This window comes from Scardinius erythrophthalmus (genome assembly GCF_964197995.2).
Source record: "Scardinius erythrophthalmus genome assembly, chromosome: 9".
NCBI lineage: Eukaryota > Metazoa > Chordata > Actinopteri > Cypriniformes > Leuciscidae > Scardinius > Scardinius erythrophthalmus.
The window spans coordinates 21087745-21111839 of NC_138229.1; the positions used below are offsets into that span (position 1 = coordinate 21087745).

A 24095-nucleotide genomic window follows, 5' to 3' on the forward strand; every position below is an offset into this window, starting at 1 on the left:
CACTGGGGACTTAGAATTAGGATTTTTAGGCTTTTGAAAAATGTAAAACTAAGAAATTTGATTCTGGACTATTTCACCTATCAAATATGACATTGCTCATGTGAACAGCTCACAAGCTGTTCTGTTGGATCAGGGCGTTCTTGAAGTTCATGTAGCTTTGTTCAGTGCTGTTGTCAGTAAACCAAAGGGGGACATTACAAAATAAAATAATTTCATATTCAGTAAAAAAAAAATTCAGTTAAATATTTCAAATTGTTAAAATGGTAATATATTTTGTAAAAAAAAATTGTCATGAGTGGTCTCTGTCGATTTTCCTAAAATTTTAAATATTTTTATTAATAAGCTTGAAAGAACTGCAAACCAGGAGTTGTTTATAACATATTTATTTATACTGTACAGATGTAATTGGCAATAGTGTAGACAAGGTCATGTGCACAGAGCTACAGTTCATTTATGCCAAAACCCTGCTGTGTAAAATTAGTAAACATGGCAAAATCAGGTCACTCCTCCCAAGGGCTCATGTCTGTGTCTATGGCCACACAGTTATATGCAGCATAGCGAAGCTTCTCTTCACAAACTTTAGCACTGCGGATTAAACACATTTAAAATACAGTCAAAAAAGGTAATAACTTTTATTCCATTATTATGAAATCATCTTAATATTATATTACATAAACACACCTTGGGTATTTGGGTAGATAAAGGGTGCTGGAACATGTGGAAGATTGAGGAAGTGCATCTGTGGATTCAGACCTAGACAAAAATGCATTTGTTGAACGATTATTCAGATCACAACCTAAATGAACATGATATCTTGTTACTTTCTTTACAACTTACCCTTGTTTGTCTGGGAAGATGTAAATGGGAGCAGGAAGACGACTTCTGCCAGTCACAAACCTCAAAAACCTGCTACGATCCTCTGGCAAAAGTATAAATAAATCAACATGAGTAATTTAGGTACTTCCTTTTGCAAATAACTAAAAAACAGTTGTATGATAAGGAACCTTACTAACCATTAGTGAAGTTCATCAGGGCTTCCCATAAGTACTGCACTCTGACATCTGTTTGTTCCAAGTCTTCATAGCGTGCTGATAGAAAATAAAATATATATGTATATACATTAACAAACATTTACATTAACAAACATTTGATAAAATTCTAGCAAAACAAAACAATTCAAATTGAATAAAAAACTTGTTAAAAGTTTAATAAATAATCAAAAAGTTGAGAATGACTGCTGTACAGAGCTGTTATACTTTCAGCCACTATTCGGTTCAGCGCCTTTGAGAATTCATGCTGAGGCAGAGTATATCAATTATTTAATGCTCATGTCAGCTGCTGTATGACTCACTGAGGCGTTTAAGGGCCTCCACTGTGATCTCTGGGTCTCCGCACACTTTCTTCTCCACTTCCTGCCATGTCAGGAGATCAAGCACAGCTTGCGGCACCACTTTCACCAGTCCTGCCTGCATGGCAGCTACCTGTAGTGCAGGAACACAGCTTGGATTAAGCACAGGATTTAATGGACTGATTGAGAAATATATGCTTAGTACGTCCTCAAAAAGGATGTTGTTTATTCTGTTAATTCCAAATGCAATAGTTTTCTTTTTACCTGTTCCCGGCTCTCTTCTAGTCTCGATTTTTGTACCAGGCGTATGAACTCCATGCGATCCTCATATCGGACCACCACTCCACTTCCTCCTGGAATCAGCTCCACCAGCCGCCCGTCACTCAGGGGTGTGGTGTACACAAGCTCCTGGCCAAACTTAAAATCAAATGTGTCCTTGTCCATATGCTCCATAGCCTCCAACAACTTCACCTAAAGAACAGCATCAAACATGTTCCATCAGTTCCACTGTCTGATTCCAGTAGTCAGCACCAAGATGCAAAGAAAAGACTGCGGGAGAGATATATGGGCTTCTTACCAGCACTGAATCTACTGCAGGAAAATCTTTCGTCCAGCTGACTGTTTCTCCGATCAGCTGCTTCCACACCAGCCCTGGCAAAGCCAGAACCTAAAGCACAAATATTATGAAATCTCCTTTTCTACCAAATGATCAAGGAAAGACAACTTTAAATGAATACTAAGGTCCCACTGCAATTACACAACACAACTGACCAGAAAGTCTTTTCCACGAAGAGCTGCGCCCATTAGTTGCCCAATCCACTCAAGCTTGTGGAATTCTCTGCATGAAGGATTTGGCACATAGAAGTCTCTGGCCTCTCCAGCTCCCTAATCCAAAAACAGTTTAATCTTTATATAAAGAGAGGTTCATAACTACCTTGTCAGTTACATTAGAGTTAACTCCATTGCAACGGATTACAGCAGGGTTAAAAAACAAACAAACATAAAATGTACAATTACAGAAAGTGCATGCAATAACTTGTTTGATACCTGGTTAGAGGTTCGAGTGAAGAATGGAAGTGGTACAGGGCACTCTGATGAGCTGGGACAAAGCTCTTCAGACATGTCTGCTAGGCTGTCTCGAAATCCACCGCCTGCTAGAAAGAAATCTCAGATGAGGATACTGTTTAATTTCAGACATGTGAATTAAGTTTATCACTGTATGACCTTGATCGATGATGCCTTCTGCAATGAATTTACACTCCCACCACTGGTCATATCGTGCTGGCCACCTGTAAGAAAGAAAGGAAAAAATAAATAAAAAGAAATGATATATATATATATATATATATATACAGTGCAATGCATAAGTGAATACACCCATGCTAAAGTTGACTAAAAAGAGGAATAAAAAATCATATTTTGGAAATTGAACTTAATGCCTTAATTTAAAAAATTAGGAAAAATCCAACCTTTAAGGACACCAATTTTCTTTGTGAATGAATAATGTATCATAAATAAATAAATGTTCTTCCCTAAAATACATGGTGCATAAGTGAGTACACCCCTATGTTAAATTCCCATAGAGGCAGGCAGATTTTTATTTTTAAGTATTTTTTTTTTTAAATTTAGGATACTATGCATCCTGATAAAGTTCCCTTGGCCTTTGGAATTAAAATAGCCCCACATCATCACATAGCCTTCACCATACCTAGAGATTGGCATGGTTTTATTTCAGTTAGCCTAAAAGCTAGTTTGATTTGCATTGAGAGATGATCTTATGGAAAGTACCCCATGCCAATCTCTAGGAATGGTGAAGGCTATGTGATGATGTGGGGCTATTTTAATTCCAAAGGCCAAGGGAACTTTATCAGGATGCATAGTATCCTAAAAAAAAATAAAAAAAAATACTTAAAAATAAAAATCTGCTTGCCTCTATGGGAATTTAACATAGGGGTGTACTCACTTATGCACCATGTATTTTAAGGAAGAACGTTTATTTATTTACGATACATTATTCATTCACAAAGAAAATTGGTGTCCTTAAAGGTTGGATTTTTCCTAATTTTTTAAATTAAGGCATTAAGTTCAATTTCCAAAATATGATTTTTTATTCCTCTTTTTAGTCAACTTTAGCATGGGTGTATTCACTTATGCATTGCACTGTATATATATATATATATATATATATATATATATATATATTTGTGTGTATAAAGTATAATAAAATTATTGTTTATTAGAACTAGTATATTTGTTGTTCATAGCATTTTGACTATTTAAAAACATTAAGTACAATAAAGTCCAGTAACTTCTGTGATTTCACCATATATATATATATATATATATATATATATATATATATATATAAGAAAGAGGGTATGAGAGAGAGAGAGAGAGAGAGAGAGAGAGAGAGAGAGAGAGAGAGAGAGAGAGAGAGACTACCTGTAGTCCAGAGTTTTTTCATACTTGTCAGACGGCTTCAGACCCTCATACACCTACATAACGACAAATTAAAATTATGAACACTACTATTCAAAAGACTGGGGTGTCTTTTGATCTCTGTAAGATTTGTAAGTCTCTTATTCTCACCAAGACTGCATTTGTTTGATCAAAAATACAGTACAAATGGTAATATTGTAAAACATTACAATAAAAATAACTGTTTTCTATTTCAATATATTAAAAAAAGCTATTTATTCCTGTAATGGTGAAGCTGAATTTTCAGCGTCATTACTCCAATCTTCAGTGTCACATGATCCTTCAGAAATCATTCTAATATGATGATTTGCTGCTCAAGAAACATTTCTAATTACTGTCAATGTTGAAAACAGTTGTTTAATACTTTTGTGGAAAAAATTTATGAATATTTGATGAATAGAAAGTTCAAACGTACAGCATTTATTTGAATTAGAAATCTTTTTTAATATTTTTAAAGTGTTTTGCTGCTGCACTCATTTCTAAAAAAAAAACAAAACCTTTGCACGGTAGTATATGTGTTAGGCAAACACAGAACAAATACATTTTGTACATAAATAGGCACATGTTTTGTGGACTACCTGAGTGAAGACAGCATTTTTACACGTGGAGTCCAGAGTGGGGTTGTCACGGTGCTCCATGGCAAGGCGACGGTTGATGTAAAGGCGGGGCATGAAGTTAGGCTTACTGGTCTCAGAGTCCTTCAGGCACTGGGTGATGAGGGCAGAGCGACGCTTGGACAACAGCAGGAACTGCTTTATACACTACAGAGCAGCACAAAGTTTGAGGAAAGAGTTAAAAAAGAGAGTTTGGCATGGGGTGTGCGATATGACAATATTAGATTGTGAGTGATTAAAATGTCTCTAACATTCGCCTCATGCTGCACATTCCTATCGGTAACAGTTTTTTTGATTATCATCTTTCTCGCGTTTACTCTCACGTGACATTACTGTTTTTCATCATCACGAATGTTTATTATTCGCATGCGATTTAAAGCCTTGCCAGTTTAAACTTCTGATATACAAACAAGACACACTTGACCTAGAAAAGAGTACTAACTTTGATCTGGTTGAATGTTCCAAGGCTGTAGTCCCATGCAGGCACCATATGTGGCAATAGACTATCCAGGAGTGTGATAAACCTTCAGACACAAAAAAAAAAACAATACTGAGTCAACAAAAGCTCACATATAGGCCTTACCAAATCACATGTTGCTGGGTGTTACCTCTGAATGACCAGAGCACGGCGATAGAGGACATCAGGAGGGGTGCCCTCCAATCTTGGGTAGCGTACTAGGTTGGGAGACTGGAACACGTCTGCGTTGAGGCCCAAGTCACGCTCGCAGGACGATTTGATCTTTAGACCCCTGATCCGTACATCGATTCCTTCATCTACAGCAAAATATAATGACAAGAAATAGCTAAGAATCGAGATGAACAGTCATGAGTCTGGCTTTCTTTTTCAGATGACAGCATGTCATGTCAGATGAATCTTACCTCTGCATTCCTCAATCCTGATCTCTATGACAGGCAAATGTGATGTCATGTCCTCCAGAACACAAACCTCTCCTATTAAGTTGCTATGAGAGAAATAAAGCCATACTGTTGCAATATTCAAAACTGTATATAGCCTTTACATATTTATAACTTGAAAATGGTGCTACTAATATAGCATGAGCATATACATATAAAATGATAACTGGCCACAAAAACTGGGCTTTTAAACCACACTTAAAATGTATGAAAGTTATTGAATGAAATGACAAAATAACAAAGAGACATTTATTTAAGCAAAATGTAAATATCCCAAGCAAACTTTCCAAACAAAACATTGCACCAAAAAAGTTTGGTAGGCTTATATATAATAAATAAAACACATAACTTACTCATCTATTGTTACATCACTGTATTTCTTGAGATTATCTCCCTCTCCACCATATACAGTCACTCTTTTGGGCATGTAGTTATCATCTGTTGAGTCCACTGTTAATATCAGTTTGCTAAAGGAAGAGAAAATAAAAGAATTTATATGTTTTTATGTTCAGAGTTTATAATCTGACTCAAATACGTTCAGATCAAATATGATGTTTACAAACACATGATCAGATTTTTTGGAATGCGATCAGATCGGATTTCATACGATGTTGACACACTGAATATTGACAACACGGTCTGAGCAAACTCTGATTTCAGACAGTCAGTCTCAAAGGTTTGGATTTGATAACTAAACCAGGGTTTAGTGCACTGTGAACAAAGTCCATGATAATTAGAGTGACTAGCAAATCAGTTGTCCTTACTTTACCACAGTGCCTCTCTTCATGTGCAGACGGATCCAGTGCTGTCCCTGCATGCCATCGCTCTCCCAGAATGTCTCAGTGTCTCCATCTGTCAGGCAGCTTGCACCACCACTGGGGTCCTCCTTCAAACATAAAAACTTACTTACTACTAATACTACTTGGTACTAGTCTAGAACATCTTATATGTTCACTCACAGCACTCTGCCCTTCACTATTACACAAAATGATACTAAGCCCTCACACACCGAACTAGAAGACACATCAATGCTGGTCACGCATTGCTTCACACTGCCAAGATTTTCATCTTCCTTCCCAATGTGGTCGTAGAAGTAGTGTACGAGGTCCTCGTCACATTCAAACACCCATGTAGGAGGGACATACCTGGAAGACAGAGATTGCATACAGTCCCTCACAGAATTAGGGCAGATAACATGATGCAAATTTTTTTTCTGGATCTACTCATTTATTAAAAAAAAATTATTCATACTGTACAGACAATTATTTTAGTTTTTATTTTAATTTTACTTGAATACACCTCTTCTAAAATAGCATGTTTTTAATTTTCTGATATCATAATGAAGAAAAACAGGCTGATTAATATATATATATATATATATATATATATATATATATATATATATATATATATATATATATATACATATTCATTTTTTTGGCCATAGATTTGATTATTCTTAGAAAAAAAATTTTGGACAAAACTTCTTAACTGCTTATTCTTAATATTAGAAAATATTAATTACACTAAAACAGGAAATATCACAGAGTTTTGTTTAATTATATTATAAAGAATTGTTTTGCCTTTTTAAAGTTTGTGTGTCAGAGCATCTATTCACCTCAGCTTTCGAACAGCGGCCTCGTCCGGCTCTGCAACCTTGGGTTTGGCACCCATGTGTAAGGAGTTTTCCACATCCACCACCTGCTCCCACCTTCATAGCCGTTAAGGAAAAATGTTGGTTATTTATATCCATTGAATCGTCAGAATTATTTATTTTTCTTTTTTTACTATCAACAGTTTTATAAGTTAATACACGCATTTCACATTAACAGTCAATTCAAGTACTGAGCCGTAACTAAACTGAATGTGTCAGACTTCCTAGTTAAATTTTAATGGCAGTTTATTTTATAGAATGTAATTAAAACATTATAAAAGTTTAATCCCCCAGCCTCCTGGCAAGAGATATAGATTACCGATGTGTAGAAAGGCCAGGTATAATAAGAGTTTTGTTCCTGTATCTGTACGAGCTCTAAACACATAGGAAATCAGCCATTGATACTGTATGTCATCTTATGCTCTCTCCTTTTTTGTGAAAACTGTGATTGGTTTTGATTGTATTATGATATGTGACCCTGGACTACAAAACCAGTCACAAGCCGCATGGGTATATTTGTGTCAATAGCCAACAATACATTGTAAGTGTCAAAATTATCGATTTTTCCTTTATGTCAAAAATCATTAGGTTATTAAGTAAAGATCATGTTCCATGAAGATATTTTGTATATTTCCTATCGTAAATATATAAAACATTTCTTTTTGTGAATGAATGCAGCACAATCGCGAACATAAATGGACAACTTTAAAGGCGATTTTCTCAATGTTTCGATTTTTTTGCACCCTCAGATTCCAGATGTTCAAATAGTTGTATCCCGGCCAAATATCCTAACAAACCATACATCAATGAAAAGCTTATTTATTCAGCTTTCATATGATATATAAATCTCAATTTCAAAATTGTGACCCATGTGACTGGTTTTGTGGTCCAGGGTCACATAAGTCGATAATTTAACATGTTATGTGTTGTCTGTGTTATTTGCGCATCTACGGAGGTAACTAATTTCGGTACTATACGGTTATCCGGACCACACGTGACCACAACCGCTCTTGGTTGGTCGTAACACCAGTGACGGGTAGGTTTAGGGGCGGGGTTGGGGTAGGTCATCACATGTGGTCCGGATAACCGTATTGTACCCTAATTTCCTTTTGAGGACAAATAAAACTATATCTATCTATCTATCTTTAATGTCACTTTTGATCAATTGATGCATCGTTGCTGAATACAAGCATTTATCTTTAAATAAATAAACATACTTTTGAATGTCAAAATTTTGCTCACAATTTGGAGATTCACAGTGTAAGTTTACATGGGTCAGGGAAATAGAGAATAGTGGACATTTAAAAATTCACAAACCTGCTACAAGGCTTGTGGTCATAGCCAAAGAGCTGCTGTTGGCGGCTGATGGTTTCGGGAGATTCCACCGGCACAAGTCTGTCTCCACCTTCTGTGTGTTTACACACCAGGATCCAGCCCTCCTCTATGTCCAGACCAGCACGGTACTCCTCCAGCTGCTCCTGTGATGGACAGAGCACTCAAACAATCAGAGGGACAAACAAAACAGGCTGACTCTCTCATTTGAATGTCCATTGAGCCTGAAGAGTGGAAGATTCCGGGAGCCACACCAACAGATTACATGCAGTGACGTCATGAACCAGGAAGCCCCGTGTATTCTGATATCAATGATGATACAGCAGATCAATAAGAATCGCGTCTGACTCTGACACCAGTTCCAGGCAACACATAAAAATACATATACATGTTCTACCTTGCTTATTTTGACCCACAGGCCATGACCGTTGCAGTACTCCTCCCCTGTTGTCCGTATACATGTCGATTTCTTGGGCTCGATGTTGCACTTGCATGATTTCTTGTGTGGCGCCTGATGCGGGCTCTCCCTCACCGACACCACGCTTTTGCCACCCGAGTTGCCAGCTGTTGACGAGGACGCGGAAACGGAGCCCGACGACGAATCCTTGCAGATTTTGTAGCAAACCTCTTTCGGCACGTAACACAGGGACTCCGGCAGATGTTCACTTTTTCGGAAACATTCAATGCACTTGTTTAAAAAGCGTATTCTCCCCAGGAGGATGTTGGGGTTGACGTCCGGAGACATCCCCTCCTCAAGTTTGAGTGCGCTAGCCGGAGAGCTAGCTGAGGATGTGTCAAAACTGAGCAGTTCGGCCGTCAGCAAGCATTACACTCGCATATGCTTGTCATTTAGTTACCTGTCTGTCCGCTTTTATTGAGATCCGATGTAATAAACGAACAGTACGACAAAAGACTAGATACAGTTAAGCATTTATACTAGCGCCAAAGCTACGGATACTGGCATCTGTCAAGACAGCTATGTCACCGGTCTAAAGGGCGACCCGCCCATGTGTGTGTTTACTCATCCCCCCTACTGGAAACACTGCCTGTTACACTCCACTAATTTTGGTTTATTATTTTTCTTATTCATTTTAAGTCATAACGTTTTTAAATCCCATTTAAAAAAAATAAGAATTAGGATTATTTAAATATTTAATTAAGATTGGATAGTATATGAATAAATGAGTATATGAATAAATGAATTACATACAGAAAAGAAGGTTGAAGCAAAGGTTATTATTTAACACAATATTAATAAGATTATTGAAGACACGATTGGTCACGTCCTCCAGATCTTGAGGATTAAAAACAAATCTTCATAAAAAGATGTAATATTTTTTATCATCTTTGGGGTTTTATAACAAAAGTAGGGCAAAAGTCACTGGAGCGACGGTGCTTAATCACGTGATAAAATAGAGGTCGTTGATTGGTTGGCACTTCATGATTTCTGTTTGGTGAACATTGTAAGGGCATTGAAGGAGCTGAGCTGCTGAAGCTGAGAAATAGCGATGCTTTTTAACAAGGTATATACGCATTTCTCTTGACGTATTTGCGAACAGTAACTATTTTGCATGTGCATGCCATTTTATTTGTTTCAAATCTAAAATCTGGTGAATCTGAGAGATAGCTAGCCTAACGCTAGGCTGTTAGAGAATTTCCTAGTCGACAAACAACTAACGTTAGTCTACGCAGTTAAGAGATAATGTCATTACACCTGGGATCATGAAGTTTTCAAAAATGTGATACGTTTATTGGTTAATGTGGTGAAGTTTCTGCTCTTCTCCTACTCGTAGTTTTTGTAACCCTGTCTATAAACAAAGTGTCTGGCAGGATATAGCGTTAAACCAAGTCTTGACATACTGTACTGCAAATATAGCCTACAGTATCATACTTTTGCCAAACTCATTCTATATTAGAATTATATTAATTTAATTCGATTTTATTAAATTAAGATGATAGTGATTAAATGCAGTACTATTGTATAGGTTAAATTGTGGATTATTTGAATTTGAATTCTGCACTGACCTTACAATTTTAAAGATTTACTATAGTAAAATTCCATGGTAAATCTTTAAAATTGTAAGGTCAGTGCAGAAATTTGTAATGATCTGTATTTAATCATTGTCCAACAGGTTTTGAGGGCAGGTGTTCAGGCTGGACTCAGATTTCAGAGCTCTGGCCCTCAAGCTAGTGCCAGAGCAGCGACTGCCAGCTTGAAGGGAGCTCATGGAGGCTTCAGCTTTGGTATGTATGATCATCCTCTGATTATAATGTTACTTCTGCTCACTGTGTTTTCAAAGATGCCAAGGCACCATTACACCATCTCAACACACTATTCCTCAAATTTAACAGAATTTACTGACCAGCAGAAAGAGTTCCAGGAGCTGGCAAGAAAGTTTGCACGAGAGGAGATTGTCCCAGCTGCCCCAGCATATGACAGAAGTGGTGAAGTATGTTATTTAAATCTACCTGTCCACCATATTTCATATTTTGATTTGCCAAAATTGTAATGGGTGATTTCCTCCTGGCAGTATCCATTTCCTCTCATTAAGAGAGCATGGGAGCTGGGTCTAATGAATGGACATATTCCTGAGGACTGTGGTAGGTACATTAAGGTCCTGGCATTATTGAGTGACCTAAAGGCTGATGCCCAAAATGATCATTCTGTCATCATTTACTTGCCTTCATGTCATTCCAAATCCAAACCTAAACCAAAAAAAAAAAAAAAATAATTTCCATTAAGCATAAAATTCGATATTTTAATAATCTACTGATTGCTAGTTTTCATGCAGTTATACCATTAAAGTATCATAAAAGTAGTCCATATGTCTGAAGCCATACGAAAGATTTGTGTAAAGAACATCCTGACATTTAAGATGAAATTAGCTGAAATGCAGCGTGAAAGCAGCCTGGGTTTCCCCATGCTTCCTTGAGCGCAGCGCGATTTTATTCACGCTGCTAGGCAGCCTGGATACCATGGACCAGATTTTCGCCTCAGCGAGGGGACCAATCACAGAACGGGGAGGGAGCAGCAAGACGATGACGACGTTTATGCAACACACCGAAGCAGTTTGTTTATATCTATGGATCCAACATGGCAGCAGACGCGAAGTTACCTTTCGATGCAGCCTTAGATAGTGTTCTAAGTAGTTTAGAACGCAAGTTTATTTCGTCTTCTTCCTCGTCGAATTTCTGTCGCTCTACATACGTCATCTGGTATAATTGAAACGATTGGCTATGTCATGAGCTACGTATAGGCGCATTTGATAGACATTCGTAGCGCCCAATAAACGGCTCTGGGCATTCGTAACCCACGCCTCAAATACGAGAAAATTAACATGTGGTTCCCAGACCACGTCTCACTGAGAAAGAGGTCTGACGTTAGCCAGGCTAGCGTGAAAGTCAAATGGAACCCTTTTATGATACTTTTATGGCAGGGGTTTTCAAAGTGGTGTCATAGGAGTTTGGATCAACATGAGGACACTATTCCTTTAATTCTGACCATGTTGGATATTGCAATATGTTCCAGGTGGAATGGGTCTGGGCATATTTGATGCCTGTCTCATCACAGAGGAGCTGGCCTTTGGCTGCACTGGTGTACAGACAGCCATTGAGGCAAACTCTCTGGGAGTAAGTGGAGTTTTAGGACCTTATTTTTGAGTGTGATTAATTTAGTAATTATATTAAATGGTATTTTTTTCCCATGCAGCAAATGCCAGTCATTATTGGTGGTAATGATGCCCAGAAGAAGAAATATTTGGGCAGAATGACAGAAGAACCTCTAATGTGTGTAAGTTTGTCATCATTTTTCTAATAATCAATATTTATGAAGCTTTCCCATAGAAATAGTAAGTACATAAATACATTCTTTTGCATGTGACCGTGTTGACAGGCGTACTGTGTGACGGAGCCGGGAGCAGGCTCTGATGTGGCTGCAATAAAGACCCGGGCTGTGAAGAAAGGAGACGAGTATGTGGTTAACGGTCAGAAAATGTGGATCACCAATGGAGGAAAAGCGAACTGGTAGGTGAACTGCTTTGGATTCATAACTATTTTTGAGGCAATTATAAACCTTTTCGTTTGTATTTAAAGGTACTTCCTGCTGGCCCGCACAGATTCCGATCCCAAATGTCCTACTAGCAAGGCTTTCACAGGCTTTATTGTTGAAGCTGACACCCCAGGAGTCCAGCCTGGCAGAAAGGTAAGAGCTGCTGACAGCTGCTGTCTGATGCACTCAGACGATACTTAGACACTATATTAATACCACTTTGAGATTTTGCACTATTTGCTTATGTCTACATTCTCCTGTTTAACAGGAACTGAACATGGGCCAGAGATGCTCAGACACCAGGGGAATCACGTTTGAGGATGTAAGAATCCCGAAGGAGAATGTTTTGATTGGAGAAGGAGCCGGCTTCAAGATTGCCATGGGTGCCTTTGACAAGACCAGACCACCAGTAAGTGTCCTTTTGCAGTTATTACTTCTAACAAATTGCAGTTGGCTAATTCATAATGCCATGTCAAATATATCTTGATGCTTTTCAGGTGGCTGCCGGTGCAGTGGGTCTTGCACAGAGAGCACTGGAAGAGGCCACAAAGTACGCTTTGGAAAGAAAGACTTTTGGCAAGTTTATTGCTGAGGTAGGTGTATGTTTGACAACCTAAACTGATGCTATGAAGTTAATACAGTAAATTCTAAAATAAATTTACTTAATTCTACAGTATAAATAATGAATAAGCTGCTTCTGTTTTCTGACCACCAGCACCAGGCAGTGTCATTCCTTCTGGCTGAAATGGCCATGAAAGTGGAGCTTGCCAGGATGGCCTATCAGAGAGCAGCTTGGGAAGTAGATGAGGGCCGCAGGAACACCTACTATGCATCGATTGCCAAGGCCTTTGCTGGAGACATTGCAAACCAGTGTGCCACTGATGCCGTCCAGATCTTTGGTGGGAACGGTTTCAATAGTGAATATCCTGTGGAGAAGCTGATGAGAGACGCTAAGATTTACCAGGTCAGGATTGTAGACCTTTATTAATTTGTTCATTTTTAAAAATGCTAGAATTTGATTAATGGCTTATTGTCTGAATCCACAGATTTATGAAGGGACTGCTCAAATCCAAAGGCTCATCATCTCAAGAGAACACCTTGGGAGATTCAAACAGTGAACCTGTAAAGCCAGGACTTCCATGCCAAGAGCTAATCGTTTGGTTTAGTGTCTTTTGTACATGATGATGTATTTGATCAATAGATCTCAGGATTGCATCTAACAGATTGTAAATTGCCTACACAGAACTCACGTTGCCTTATGTCATATCAGCATGCCTTGCCATATTTGTGTTGTAGCATTAAACAACTAAGTTGATCAAATGTTAAGCTGAACAAAGTAACATGGTTACATTGCTCTGTCAGAATTTTTTGTAATTATTACTTCCTCAAAATAAAAATAAATAATCAGCTTTGAAAAAGTGTTGGTTTTCTTGCCTGAATGATTGTGGCCAGTAGTAGAAACTGTATTATTGATATTTTAATTACAAAAGAAGTAATATTTAGCAGTGTCTTATATAATATATTTTTTCGTGCAACTGTGTGACAATGATTAGCCTCATTGTGAAAAATTTTATAAAAAGTGTGATACTCAAGAAGTAATGTTGGGTAAACAAGTAAAAATGTTAATTCTAATCACTTACTTTTTTCTGAATGTATTTTTTTTTTTTTTTTTTTTTTTAAAAATCACGATTTTAAATTGTATTTAAACGTTTACAATTTTGCTAACAGCGTTGCAAAAATGAATAAACTATAAAAACGGCTCATATAAAACTTGTTCCGTATGACAATCTATAATGTTAAGATTATGACAATAATCTGGGGGGGGGGGAAATGGTAAAGGCAACCTACATTGCTTTCTCCGCTTTGTAACAATGAGTGAATATCATAAACGTCTGTCTAAGATGCGAATGCAGAATCGCATAACGTCCCCAGTAAATGCGTTTTGTCCTTCATGAGCACCCGTAGAAATGACGAGTAATGTGATGATGTAAAATGTGTGTGACTGCTGAAGTACGCCTGTAGTCCTCTCTTACTTCTCCGCCAGGATGGTAATGTAAAACACTTCTTTGCTTGTATAGTTATTTAATTGTGTATCAAATAATGTTTCCCCATAAAGAAAGGCCATGCGATTGTGAAGAAAACAGCGTACATTAAAAGAGGAGAATGATTGTAGCATGTCATGTCATCCGCCCAGTCAATTCAGCACAGTTTCAGTCTGAGCTAAAAGGAATGTACCAGACTGCAGTTTTTGAGCTTATTGTAAGAAATTGATGACAATTATTTTTTTCTTCAGGGAACCCAGGTTAAAGACGTGATCATTAAACCTGATGCTCCAAACACTCTCTTCCTAGACAAGCATGCAGACTATATTGCAGCCTATGGCTCCAAGAAGGATGATTATGTAAGTTTATGGCTTATAAAAATGCAAAAAATGGTTGCCCTTCAATAAATAAATACAATTAGAGGCTAATTCCCATGAATTTGGCACCGGCTCCTTGCAGGAGTACACACTGTCAGAGTACTTGAGAATGAGTGGCATCTACTGGGGTCTGACAGTAATGGACCTGATGGGTCAGCTCTCTCGAATGAACCGTGAGGAGATCATAGACTTCATCAAGTCCTGCCAGCACGACTGTGGAGGCATCAGCGCCAGCATCGGCCACGACCCTCATCTCCTCTACACCCTCAGTGCTGTACAGGTCAGTAGGAATCGCCATCAAACTGAAGTTGCCATATATAGCTATATATATAATGTGACGTATATCCAAGGAAAACTGCTTTCTGAACAAGAAAAAAATGTAGGGTGGGAATTGATCTCATGTGAGTGACAGGTTGTCCTGCCCTCATGCCAGTAAACACGTTGTCAGAGAAGAGAAGAGATTTCGCTGCAAGATGGAGGAGGAGTTATTTTGATTTAAGATTACGAGGGCTCATACTTTTTCAAAAAATAATGAAGTGCACGGATTAATTCTAATAAATGCTGCAATTTTTCTTACAAGGTGACCATAATGATTCATAAATGGCTATACAAAAATTCCTACACAGAAGTGGAAATTCAATATTCAAGAAATTCAAAAACTTAAAAAAAAAAATTTTTTTTAGATCCTGTCCTTGTATGATTGCATTAATGTCATTGATGTGGACAAAGTGGTGGACTATGTTAGAGGACTGCAGCAGGAGGACGGCTCATTCGCTGGGGACAAATGGGGTACATTTATATATATTTTTTTCTTTCTTTAGTTAAATAAACAACATTTAAATGGTACATGACTACATGAAGGCCTGTTTTTTTCCTTAACAGGTGAAATAGACACACGGTTTTCCTTTTGTGCGGTTGCGACATTGGCACTACTGGTACTACTTTTGCATTCAATATTTGATTAAATTGCCTTTTATGGTGTTTTCTGCAACCTTTGAAGGTTTTAAATACATATAACAAGACAAATTTCTCTGTAGGGCAAGTTGGATGCTATCAACATGGACAAGGCCGTTGAGTTTGTGCTGTCTTGTATGAACTTTGATGGTGGGTTTGGTTGCAGGCCTGGTTCAGAGTCTCATGCTGGTCAGGTGAGATATTTGAGTTTTTTATGCCCTTTTAGTGTATTTGTAAGCGATCCTCTGTCTCTCAGTCATGTTTTTCTCATCCTGTCTTCAGATTTACTGCTGCACAGGTTTCTTGTCCGTCACTGGGCAGCTTCATCAAGTAAATGCGGATTTGTTGGGCTGGTGGCTTTGTGAAAGACAGTTGCCGTCAGGAGGTCTGAATGGGAGACCAGAGAAGGTAAGATGTCTTGCAGATCATAGGTATTAATGAAAAATAACTTAAAATAATATAAAAGTGTAAAAAGAATAAAAACTAAATGGTATTACAGATGAAATGACATTTGTTCTCATATTTCTATCAATGCTGGAAAGTATGATTTAGTCTGACTTTTAACTATCAGTGCATTCTGCTCAGGAAGAGAGCATCTGATCCAGTCATTGTTGCAGGATCATAAATAGTATTATGGTATAATTGTCTCTTTTAAGTGTTTTGTATATTGTATTTTGAATTGTCTGTTATTGTTTCTTTTCTGGAAATAAGAGTCTGGAAATAAAGTTGAATTGAGTACATTGATTAAATTAAATGTATTTGTTCACCTTAAAACTAAACTGAAATTGACCAAATAAATAAACAAAATAGAAAATAATGAAATTTTCACAACTATGTCCTAGATACTATTTTATATCTGAAAGAGAAAATACAACTGTGGATGAATTATTTTTTATTTTATTTTTAATTTCAGCTGCCTGATGTCTGCTATTCCTGGTGGGTTCTTGCGTCTTTGAAGATCATTGGCAGAATTCACTGGATTGACAAAGCGAAACTGCGCAATTTTATTCTTGCTTGCCAGGATGAAGAGACCGGCGGCTTCGCTGACAGGCCTGGAGACATGGTAAGCTCTATGGAGTTTGTCACACAAAAATGTTGCATATGCATAAATATTTTGCTTGTTATTTCTATAGGACTTACCATTCTTTAATCAGATCTTATCAGTCTCCGCACTTCATTGTTATGATTATATATTTTTCATTCGTCTTTCTGTCCAGGTGGATCCTTTCCACACTCTGTTTGGTGTGGCTGGTCTGTCTTTGCTGGGAGATGAGCAGATCAAACCAGTGAACCCTGTGTTTTGCATGCCCGAGGATGTGCTTCAAAGAATTGGCCTCCAACCAGATTTGCTGAGCTAAATTTACATTTTCAGCATGGCTGTTTTACACTTCTCCTTCACCTGCACAGCCAGCCCAGTTTTAAAACGAGCAAACCGTGGAAAGCTCTCATCTACAACTAATGATCGGCACACCGCTTAGAGGGACCGAGGATTTTAGAAAAACATTGTGTGCTTTTGTTCAGAGATTTGTTCTGGTCATCATGTAGGCACAATATCACAGAACTTACATCCGTTAGGAGGCTTTCTTTCTTTAAAGATGCTGGTCGAAGAGGTACATGTGATATTATTACAGCTTTCACTGTGTATAGAAACATAACTTTATTTATATGACTAATTCAGCAGGTCACTTTTTGGTATCACAAGCATTTAGTCAATGAGGGGAGAGATCACTCACTCATCTCTGATGGCTTTTTCAAAGCGAGTGTGCAAAACTAACATTTACATGTGTTACATCATACTTTTCGTGCATGAGATACATTTTATGTCCAAATTCTCTTACTGTAGTTTGTTCACACCAATCATCAAGGTTGTGTTAGTCGTCACATCCCTAAAGCATTCATGAGAACTATTGTGCGACCGTTTTAAAAGTCATGTTTGGTTTGCAACTGATTTGGGAGAGAGTTTTGCTGTTGTGGTATGAATGATGAATTATTCTTTTTTTGTGTGTGAACATGCCTGTGGTGTGGGATGGAATAAATGTGATGTTAATATCAAAAGTTCAAGTGATTTTGCTTCATTGGTGTAATTTGAATAATTCATTGTCAGGTGTTAATCTGTTGATGTTCATCACCCCTAGAGCTTCTGACACTTATTATGAAGAGATTTCGGTGGCCTGCTGTTACGTGACGTTCCTCAGTAGTGCTTGTACATTTCTTTGCACACTGTAGGTTAGAAATTTGTATCAATCTTTCAACTGAATTGATTGCCAGTTTTAGTCAATCACGCTTTCAATCAATTTCACAAATTTTCTTATGATGTTGTGTTTTCTAATATTCTGTTCAAAATTGGCTTTTCATACAGTGCTTTTCAATTTGTATTCAGAAAAAAAAAAAAGTCTGTAAAACTTTCAAGTAAATGAGCACGTATTTGGGAAAAGTGAAGAGGCAATCAATTCAGAGTGTGTGAAATCATCAGGAGAGCAGCAATCTACAGATCCCTGACTGATATGCAGAAACAAACACAAGGGTTGTTAGGCTACGATGAAACCCCACCGGCTCTCATTACAACCTGTTCAGAGTGCAACTGCGAGAGATGTGCCCTCCTGGCACTCGTGTTGTTGTTACACAACACCATACACTGCCTCTGTTAGTTTTATTAAGACATTTGGATCAGTTTTAACACTTAAAAAACCATAACACCAAAAGCATCGAAACCATTTTAAATTTAATCATTTGATTTCAGGCAAAAACATGTAATTTTATAAACAAGTAATTTTTGTTACAAACTAACAAAAACTGGGTGTTGATTCTATTAACACACTACAAGTCAAATATTTTTAACCATTTGCTCAAAAGGCATTAGATTAAAGGTTTGGAATAGTGATTCTCAATAAGGCTAGCTTTTTTTATTTAAAGGTGGTATCAGTGATTTCAGACCCAAAAATATTTTTATCACATTCATCTAATCTTTCCTAACGATCCGCTAGCTGCCCGCCCCATAAGCATGCCGTCAAAAAACCGCGTCTCTGTAGGCAGCCTAGGCTCTGAGATCTGCACACAAAAACAAATGGTTTAGCCAAACACTCAAACCCAAAACAAATAGTGTTCAAACCAATCACCGACAGGGGGAGGGTGTTGTGAGGTTTTGTGCTCGTGCACGGCTGCACGCGAAGTCAGAGCTGAAGAAAAAGCTGGCTCAAAACCTCACAACACCCTCCCCCTGTCGGTGATTGGTTGGAACACTATTTGTTTTGGTTTTGAGTGTTTGGCTAAACCATTTGTTTTTGTGTGCAGATCTCAGAGCCTAGGCTGCCTACAGAGACGCGTTTTTTTGACGGCATGCTTATGGGGTGGGCAGCTAGCGGATCGTTAGGAAAGATTAGATGAATGTGATAAAAATATTTTTGGGCCTGAAATCACTGATACCACCTTTAAGTTTCTCTCAGTTGCTTTGATACATTTCTCAATCACAATTGAAATCCTTGTGACTGCGTGTTCAACCTCCACATCACCTATTGTCACTTGAGCACATCATAAAAGCAATTTCTCATTTGATTATGTACAATTTCCTTTTCCTTTAATCCCTCCCTTGTCTAGCTTATGCTAATCTAAGCAATGATGGAAACTTTGTATTTTTGAACGTTCTTTGCCTCTTCATGATGAATTGCTTGCTGTATTCCTTGTTTGTAAGTCACTTTGGATAAAGGCATCTGCTAACTGACTAAATGCAATTGTGTTGCTGTATGTAATGCAAAACAGGATGATAAGAGAAATGTACCAAAATTACAAAAAAGTTGATCTTAAATTACATCCTACAAAATGCTCCAAATAAATATTACATTAAACTGAACTATATTTAGTAATATTACATTAAAATAAAAAATGTTGAGTTTATTTGTATTACAATAAAGAACCTGAGGTACAAATCAGCTTAGATAGGATCTCCTTCAAATAATCTTTTGGAAAGAGTCAGGTTTAGAACCACTGGTTTATGTGACAGGGATACAAAGATTTGCTTAAAATGCATTAGCCTGTTTGGTTTCTCTAATGAAATACGTTTGCTCTGGAGGTAATTCATAGCTAAATTACTCACCTGTAAATGTTTGGCTTGCTTTATGAATATGAGATTTACTTGATTATGATAAATGAATAAGACATGGGGAATTCAGTACATTAACTTTGCCTATACATAATCTTCAAACACGGTCTTTTGTTTGAACCATTTTATTCATCCACTAGAGAGAGAGAAAAAATCCAGCTCTGCATTTGTGTTATAATAAGAAATACAAGCCACGTGGAAAGACATCTTATTAGCATCAGCCTCTCTCTGACAGACAGCTTTTTCAAGTAGATAAAACAAGTACATCTTTTTCATGTCTGTGCTTCTTTTTCAAGCCTGGAAACATTGCAGAATGATATTGATGCCTCTATTGATGACCTGAATGTAGGGCATTATGTCTATCCGTGCATGAAGTGTGAATCAGATAGAAAGGAACTGAATCCCTCAGAGGATGATGAGTGAGTTTCATATTATAGTGTGGAAAGATTTACCAATCAATTGCTCATAAATTCAAGACCCCATAGCCTATAAAACAAGAAACTGATTACTCTACTTTAGGATGATGGTTATCATCGTTATCTGACATGTCTTTATGTGCTAGTTCTAAGGATCCTCTGTAATATTCAAATAATAAATTCTAATGTTGGTTTATTTAAAGTCAAACAGAAGAACTAAACTACAGAATGTCACACGTCACACCTGAACTCTGAAAGCTCTGACACAAAGTTAGACACCTTTTCCTCCAAACCCCTCTGCTTGTTGTTGCTCACCATATCAGCATTTTGAGAATGATTGTATTCTTTGATGAGCAGATCAAGGCTGTGCTTAATGGCTGCTTTAGACATGTGACTTCTGCCGTTGTCCATGCCATCTTTATTTTGTAAGTATCTTGACAATGACTTGCTGTCTTGGACATGCTGCTGTATACCCATATAACGGCAATGGTGTTCAAGCAAAGGGTTCCTAATTCTTGGAGCAGGACTCTTATGAAGAGCGACTTTTTGTCGTCTTTGTTGCTCTGGTTTTGCTCTTCTGTCAAGGGTGAAATGTCTAGGAGTCGAGGAACTGTTCTTCAGATCTGTCTCTGCGATATATGAAGGGCTCTTGGGCAAACTCCTCTGAGGACATCCATCACTTTTATCCTCATCTTTTTCATTGCATTCCCTTAAGGAGAACTCAAAATGAGACAATGATGCTTTTAAGTAATCCTTATTGGTTTTTACATCCTTATGTGGTGAAATGTAAGTATTAGTGTTGGATTTTTTATACGTTGGTAGAGTCAATGTATGATGTTTGTCTTCTAACAGATCCTTTTCACAATCAACAGAGGTTTCATCACCCAAACCGTCATGCTTCTGGCTAAACATGCGTTTGGACTTCACTGAGTCAACGCTTTCAACATTGAAGTCAATACTACCACTTGTGTTTTCTTTCTTGGATTTTTTGCAAGATGAAAAGGCAATACTCACTGATCTCAGATGAGCAGCGTAGGCTTCATGACAATATCCGCTTATCAGGTTTATGTCCATCAAAGTCTTTTGAAGCTCTTGTATTTCTTTGTTGATCAAAAACATCGATCTCCTGTGATCTCTGCACAGAATTTCTCGCCCATCCATAAACCTTTTCATTTCATAATAGTTTTTGAAGTGTGCACTCTGTAGATGTTCAACACTCGATGTGTTCGCTTTTCTCGCTTTCAAAGAGCTCATGCCTCTGACAGATTCAACATGTAATGACTGTTCAGGAGCCTAGAGACGTGTGTGTTTGTGTTGTACCTCAGGGAACTGTTGGATGTGCCGCAGAGATACAGGAATAAGAGATTGGTTAAAAGGAAATCGTCCATCCAAAAATTACAATTCTGTTATTTACTCACCCTTATGAGTAAATGATGATATATATTCTTCCGATAATGTGAAGGATGTTGATAACAAAGAAATTTGGTCCCCATCGGCTTCCATTACATGGACAAAAGTTGTAATGTAAGTCAATAGGAACTGAAACTCTTTGGTTATCAACACTCTTCAAAATATCTCCTTTTGTGTTCACCAGAAGAAAGAAATGCACAGGTTTGGAAATACACGATGAGGGTGAGAAAATGATGACAAAATTGACATTTTTGGGTGGCCTATTCCTTTAAACATTTGAAATATGAATCAAAAGTAAAGTTCTGTGCGAGATTAGTTTTATATGTGGCAGGAATGACCTTTGACAATACAAAACACTCAACAGACCAAGAGTAGCTACTAAAAGGTCTCATTCACAAGGGGGCAGCAAACGGCTATTTTTCATGAGGAAATCAGCATGTAACACGCATGCTGTGTTTCTTATATTGAGTCTAACATTTCATTAAAATTATCTCAAATTATTGTTACAAATGACAGCTTAAGGCACATCATGCTGTGACACAGACCGAATATGTAGGCCTGAGACATAAATCTTTTACTCACTATTTATACTAGCCATTTTAATCATCAGTAATAATCATTCTGAATGCCTCTAACATCAGCCTCAAACTGGCGGTTTGGTTTGCATTTGCAGCGCCATCTCCAAGTCTGCAAATCCTGCACTGATGCTTTTCTAGCGCATGTATTTTTTATCATAGTCTACATTGCATAAAATATTCAGATAGGACATTCACTTTTCTGAGCCCAGCCAGGCTACTGATCCCTCACCTAATAGTTGGATGAGCATCCAGGCCAAAGCCTAGAGCCGGTCTCAGCAGACACCCGCCTGAATGTCAAGTCATGTATGACCATGACTCATTCCATCCGTCCCGCATCCGAAAACACAGCGTCAAAGCAATCACATCTTAAATGTCTGTGTAAAAATAAGCTGAATAGCTTCTGCTAAAGTATTAAACATGTTTAATCACATTTTTCATGGTTTAGGTAAGAGATTTCCTGAGGCTGGTCTTTCAGGACATTGGACAAAATAATCCAAAATTATACAGCAGGGCTAAAAGCTTCCCTTTAAAGGGTTAGTTCACCCCAAAAAAACAGTTCTGTCATCATTTACTCACCCTCAAGCTGTTTCAAACCTTTATGTCAATGGGGCTTATCAACTGTTTGGTTACTGACATTCTTTAAAATATCTTCTTTTCTGTTTAGAAGAAAGAAATACAGGTTTGGAAAAACTTGAGGTTGAGTAAATGATGACAGCGTTTTCATTTTTGGGTGAACTATTGCTTAAGGAAAGGTTAGGGTCAAAGTATATGACAATAATAATAGTAATATTAATAATAATAAAACATAAAATAAACAAAAATTTTATTTAATATAGATGAAGCAACACAATCTGTGTGGGAAAAAACAAATGCCAAAAGGAGTTTTTCAAATTAAAAGGTATAAATGGAGCTACATGTGCACTCGCTATAGTGATATAGTGTAAATACAGGGGAATATTGGAAATAGCAATATTTTTGAACTAATGTACTACGTTTCTGTTTTGTTTACTTTCATAACTTCAAGTATTACTTTAAATCTGATATTTTGCTTTTAGTACATTATGGCATACATTACTGTACAGAAGTTGGGGTTGGTAATATATTTAAATATTTTTGAAAGAAGTCTCTTATGCTCAAAAAAGATGCATTCATTTGATTTATCTATTGTCAGTATTATTATAATTATTATATTTTTAAATGACATTTTATGAGTTATAATAGAAGTACATATTCTATAAAATGTAGTTTATACTTGTATAAATTAATGACTAAAACTTACAATTCAATAAATGATAATCAATACAGTAAAATAATACAGTAAAAGAAAAATACAGTGGAACAGTAATATTGCGACTTATCATAACATTTAAAATAACTGTTTTCATCATTACTCCAGTCTTCAGTGTCACATGATCCTTCAGAAATCATTCTAACGTGATGATTTGCTGCTCAAGAAACATTTCTTATCATCATCAATCACGAGCAAGCACCACGCCACAACCATGAATGTTGGAGAATTATTTATTGAAGAAAGTTAGGGATGAATAAGGAGAGGATGAATGGGAAAGGGATGGTGGTCAGGTTGATCTGGACATCTGGTGTTGGTGGCCTGGAGACTCAGAGTGGGGGCATCATCTCAGTTAAATGTAGGCCGAGACCCCCCGAAACAACCTGGAAGGGGAGAGAATAGGGGATGGTATGATGGTTGAATCATGGATGAGAGAGGGAGGGGAAGGGAGGGTTCGAGAGAACGAGACAAACAGTACTGTAACCTCAGTTAACTCCCTATGTTAAAAACAGTTGCTTACTATTTTTGTGGAAACTGTGATTTTT

General features: G+C 37.4%; 4 protein-coding genes across 6 annotated transcripts in view; 2 read left to right on the top strand and 2 right to left on the bottom strand.

Annotated features, from left to right (window-relative positions):
* Nucleotides 1-369: 369 nt before the first annotated feature.
* Nucleotides 370-9354, bottom strand: hectd3 (HECT domain containing 3). The gene is made up of 21 exons (XM_081373460.1): nt 8739-9354; nt 8327-8487; nt 6974-7066; nt 6365-6500; nt 6120-6241; nt 5709-5822; nt 5320-5402; nt 5049-5214; nt 4883-4964; nt 4405-4587; nt 3791-3843; nt 2573-2637; nt 2396-2499; nt 2120-2233; nt 1926-2015; nt 1613-1819; nt 1352-1481; nt 1014-1088; nt 838-919; nt 682-753; nt 370-585 (listed from the first exon to the last, which is right to left on the bottom strand). Exons 1-21 carry the CDS (start codon nt 9084-9086, stop codon nt 501-503), a joined length of 2565 nt encoding a protein of 854 aa, XP_081229586.1. The 5' UTR covers nt 9087-9354; the 3' UTR covers nt 370-500.
* A 370-nt stretch (nt 9355-9724) lies between these two features.
* Nucleotides 9725-14155, top strand: acadm (acyl-CoA dehydrogenase medium chain). The gene is made up of 12 exons (XM_081373858.1): nt 9725-9864; nt 10474-10585; nt 10694-10791; nt 10873-10942; nt 11871-11971; nt 12051-12131; nt 12234-12364; nt 12434-12542; nt 12658-12798; nt 12887-12982; nt 13105-13353; nt 13436-14155. The coding sequence occupies exons 1-12, from the start codon at nt 9850-9852 to the stop codon at nt 13505-13507; spliced, it is 1275 nt and encodes a 424-aa protein (XP_081229984.1). The 5' UTR covers nt 9725-9849; the 3' UTR covers nt 13508-14155.
* Nucleotides 14156-14303: 148 nt separating this feature from the next.
* rabggtb (Rab geranylgeranyltransferase subunit beta) lies at nt 14304-18197 on the top strand. 3 transcript variants are annotated; one of them, XM_081373587.1, is made up of 9 exons: nt 14304-14437; nt 14683-14790; nt 14891-15088; nt 15492-15597; nt 15691-15743; nt 15846-15956; nt 16045-16170; nt 16676-16825; nt 16980-18197. In XM_081373587.1, exons 1-9 carry the CDS (start codon nt 14435-14437, stop codon nt 17118-17120), a joined length of 996 nt encoding a protein of 331 aa, XP_081229713.1. In that variant the 5' UTR covers nt 14304-14434; the 3' UTR covers nt 17121-18197. The 3 variants fall into 3 exon arrangements, with proteins under 3 accessions (XP_081229713.1, XP_081229714.1, XP_081229715.1); XM_081373588.1 differs by having other exon boundaries at nt 14362-14437; nt 14741-14790; nt 16980-18139; XM_081373589.1 differs by having other exon boundaries at nt 14424-14648; nt 14741-14790; nt 16980-18139.
* Nucleotides 18198-23768: 5571 nt separating this feature from the next.
* Nucleotides 23769-24095, bottom strand: part of efna2a (ephrin-A2a) — a 60832-nt gene continuing 60505 nt past the window's right edge. Inside the window, exon 4 of the mRNA XM_081373478.1 lies at nt 23769-23933. Coding sequence (XP_081229604.1) covers nt 23899-23933 — 35 coding nt within the window. The 3' untranslated portion in view covers nt 23769-23898. The remainder of the gene's footprint in view (nt 23934-24095) is intronic.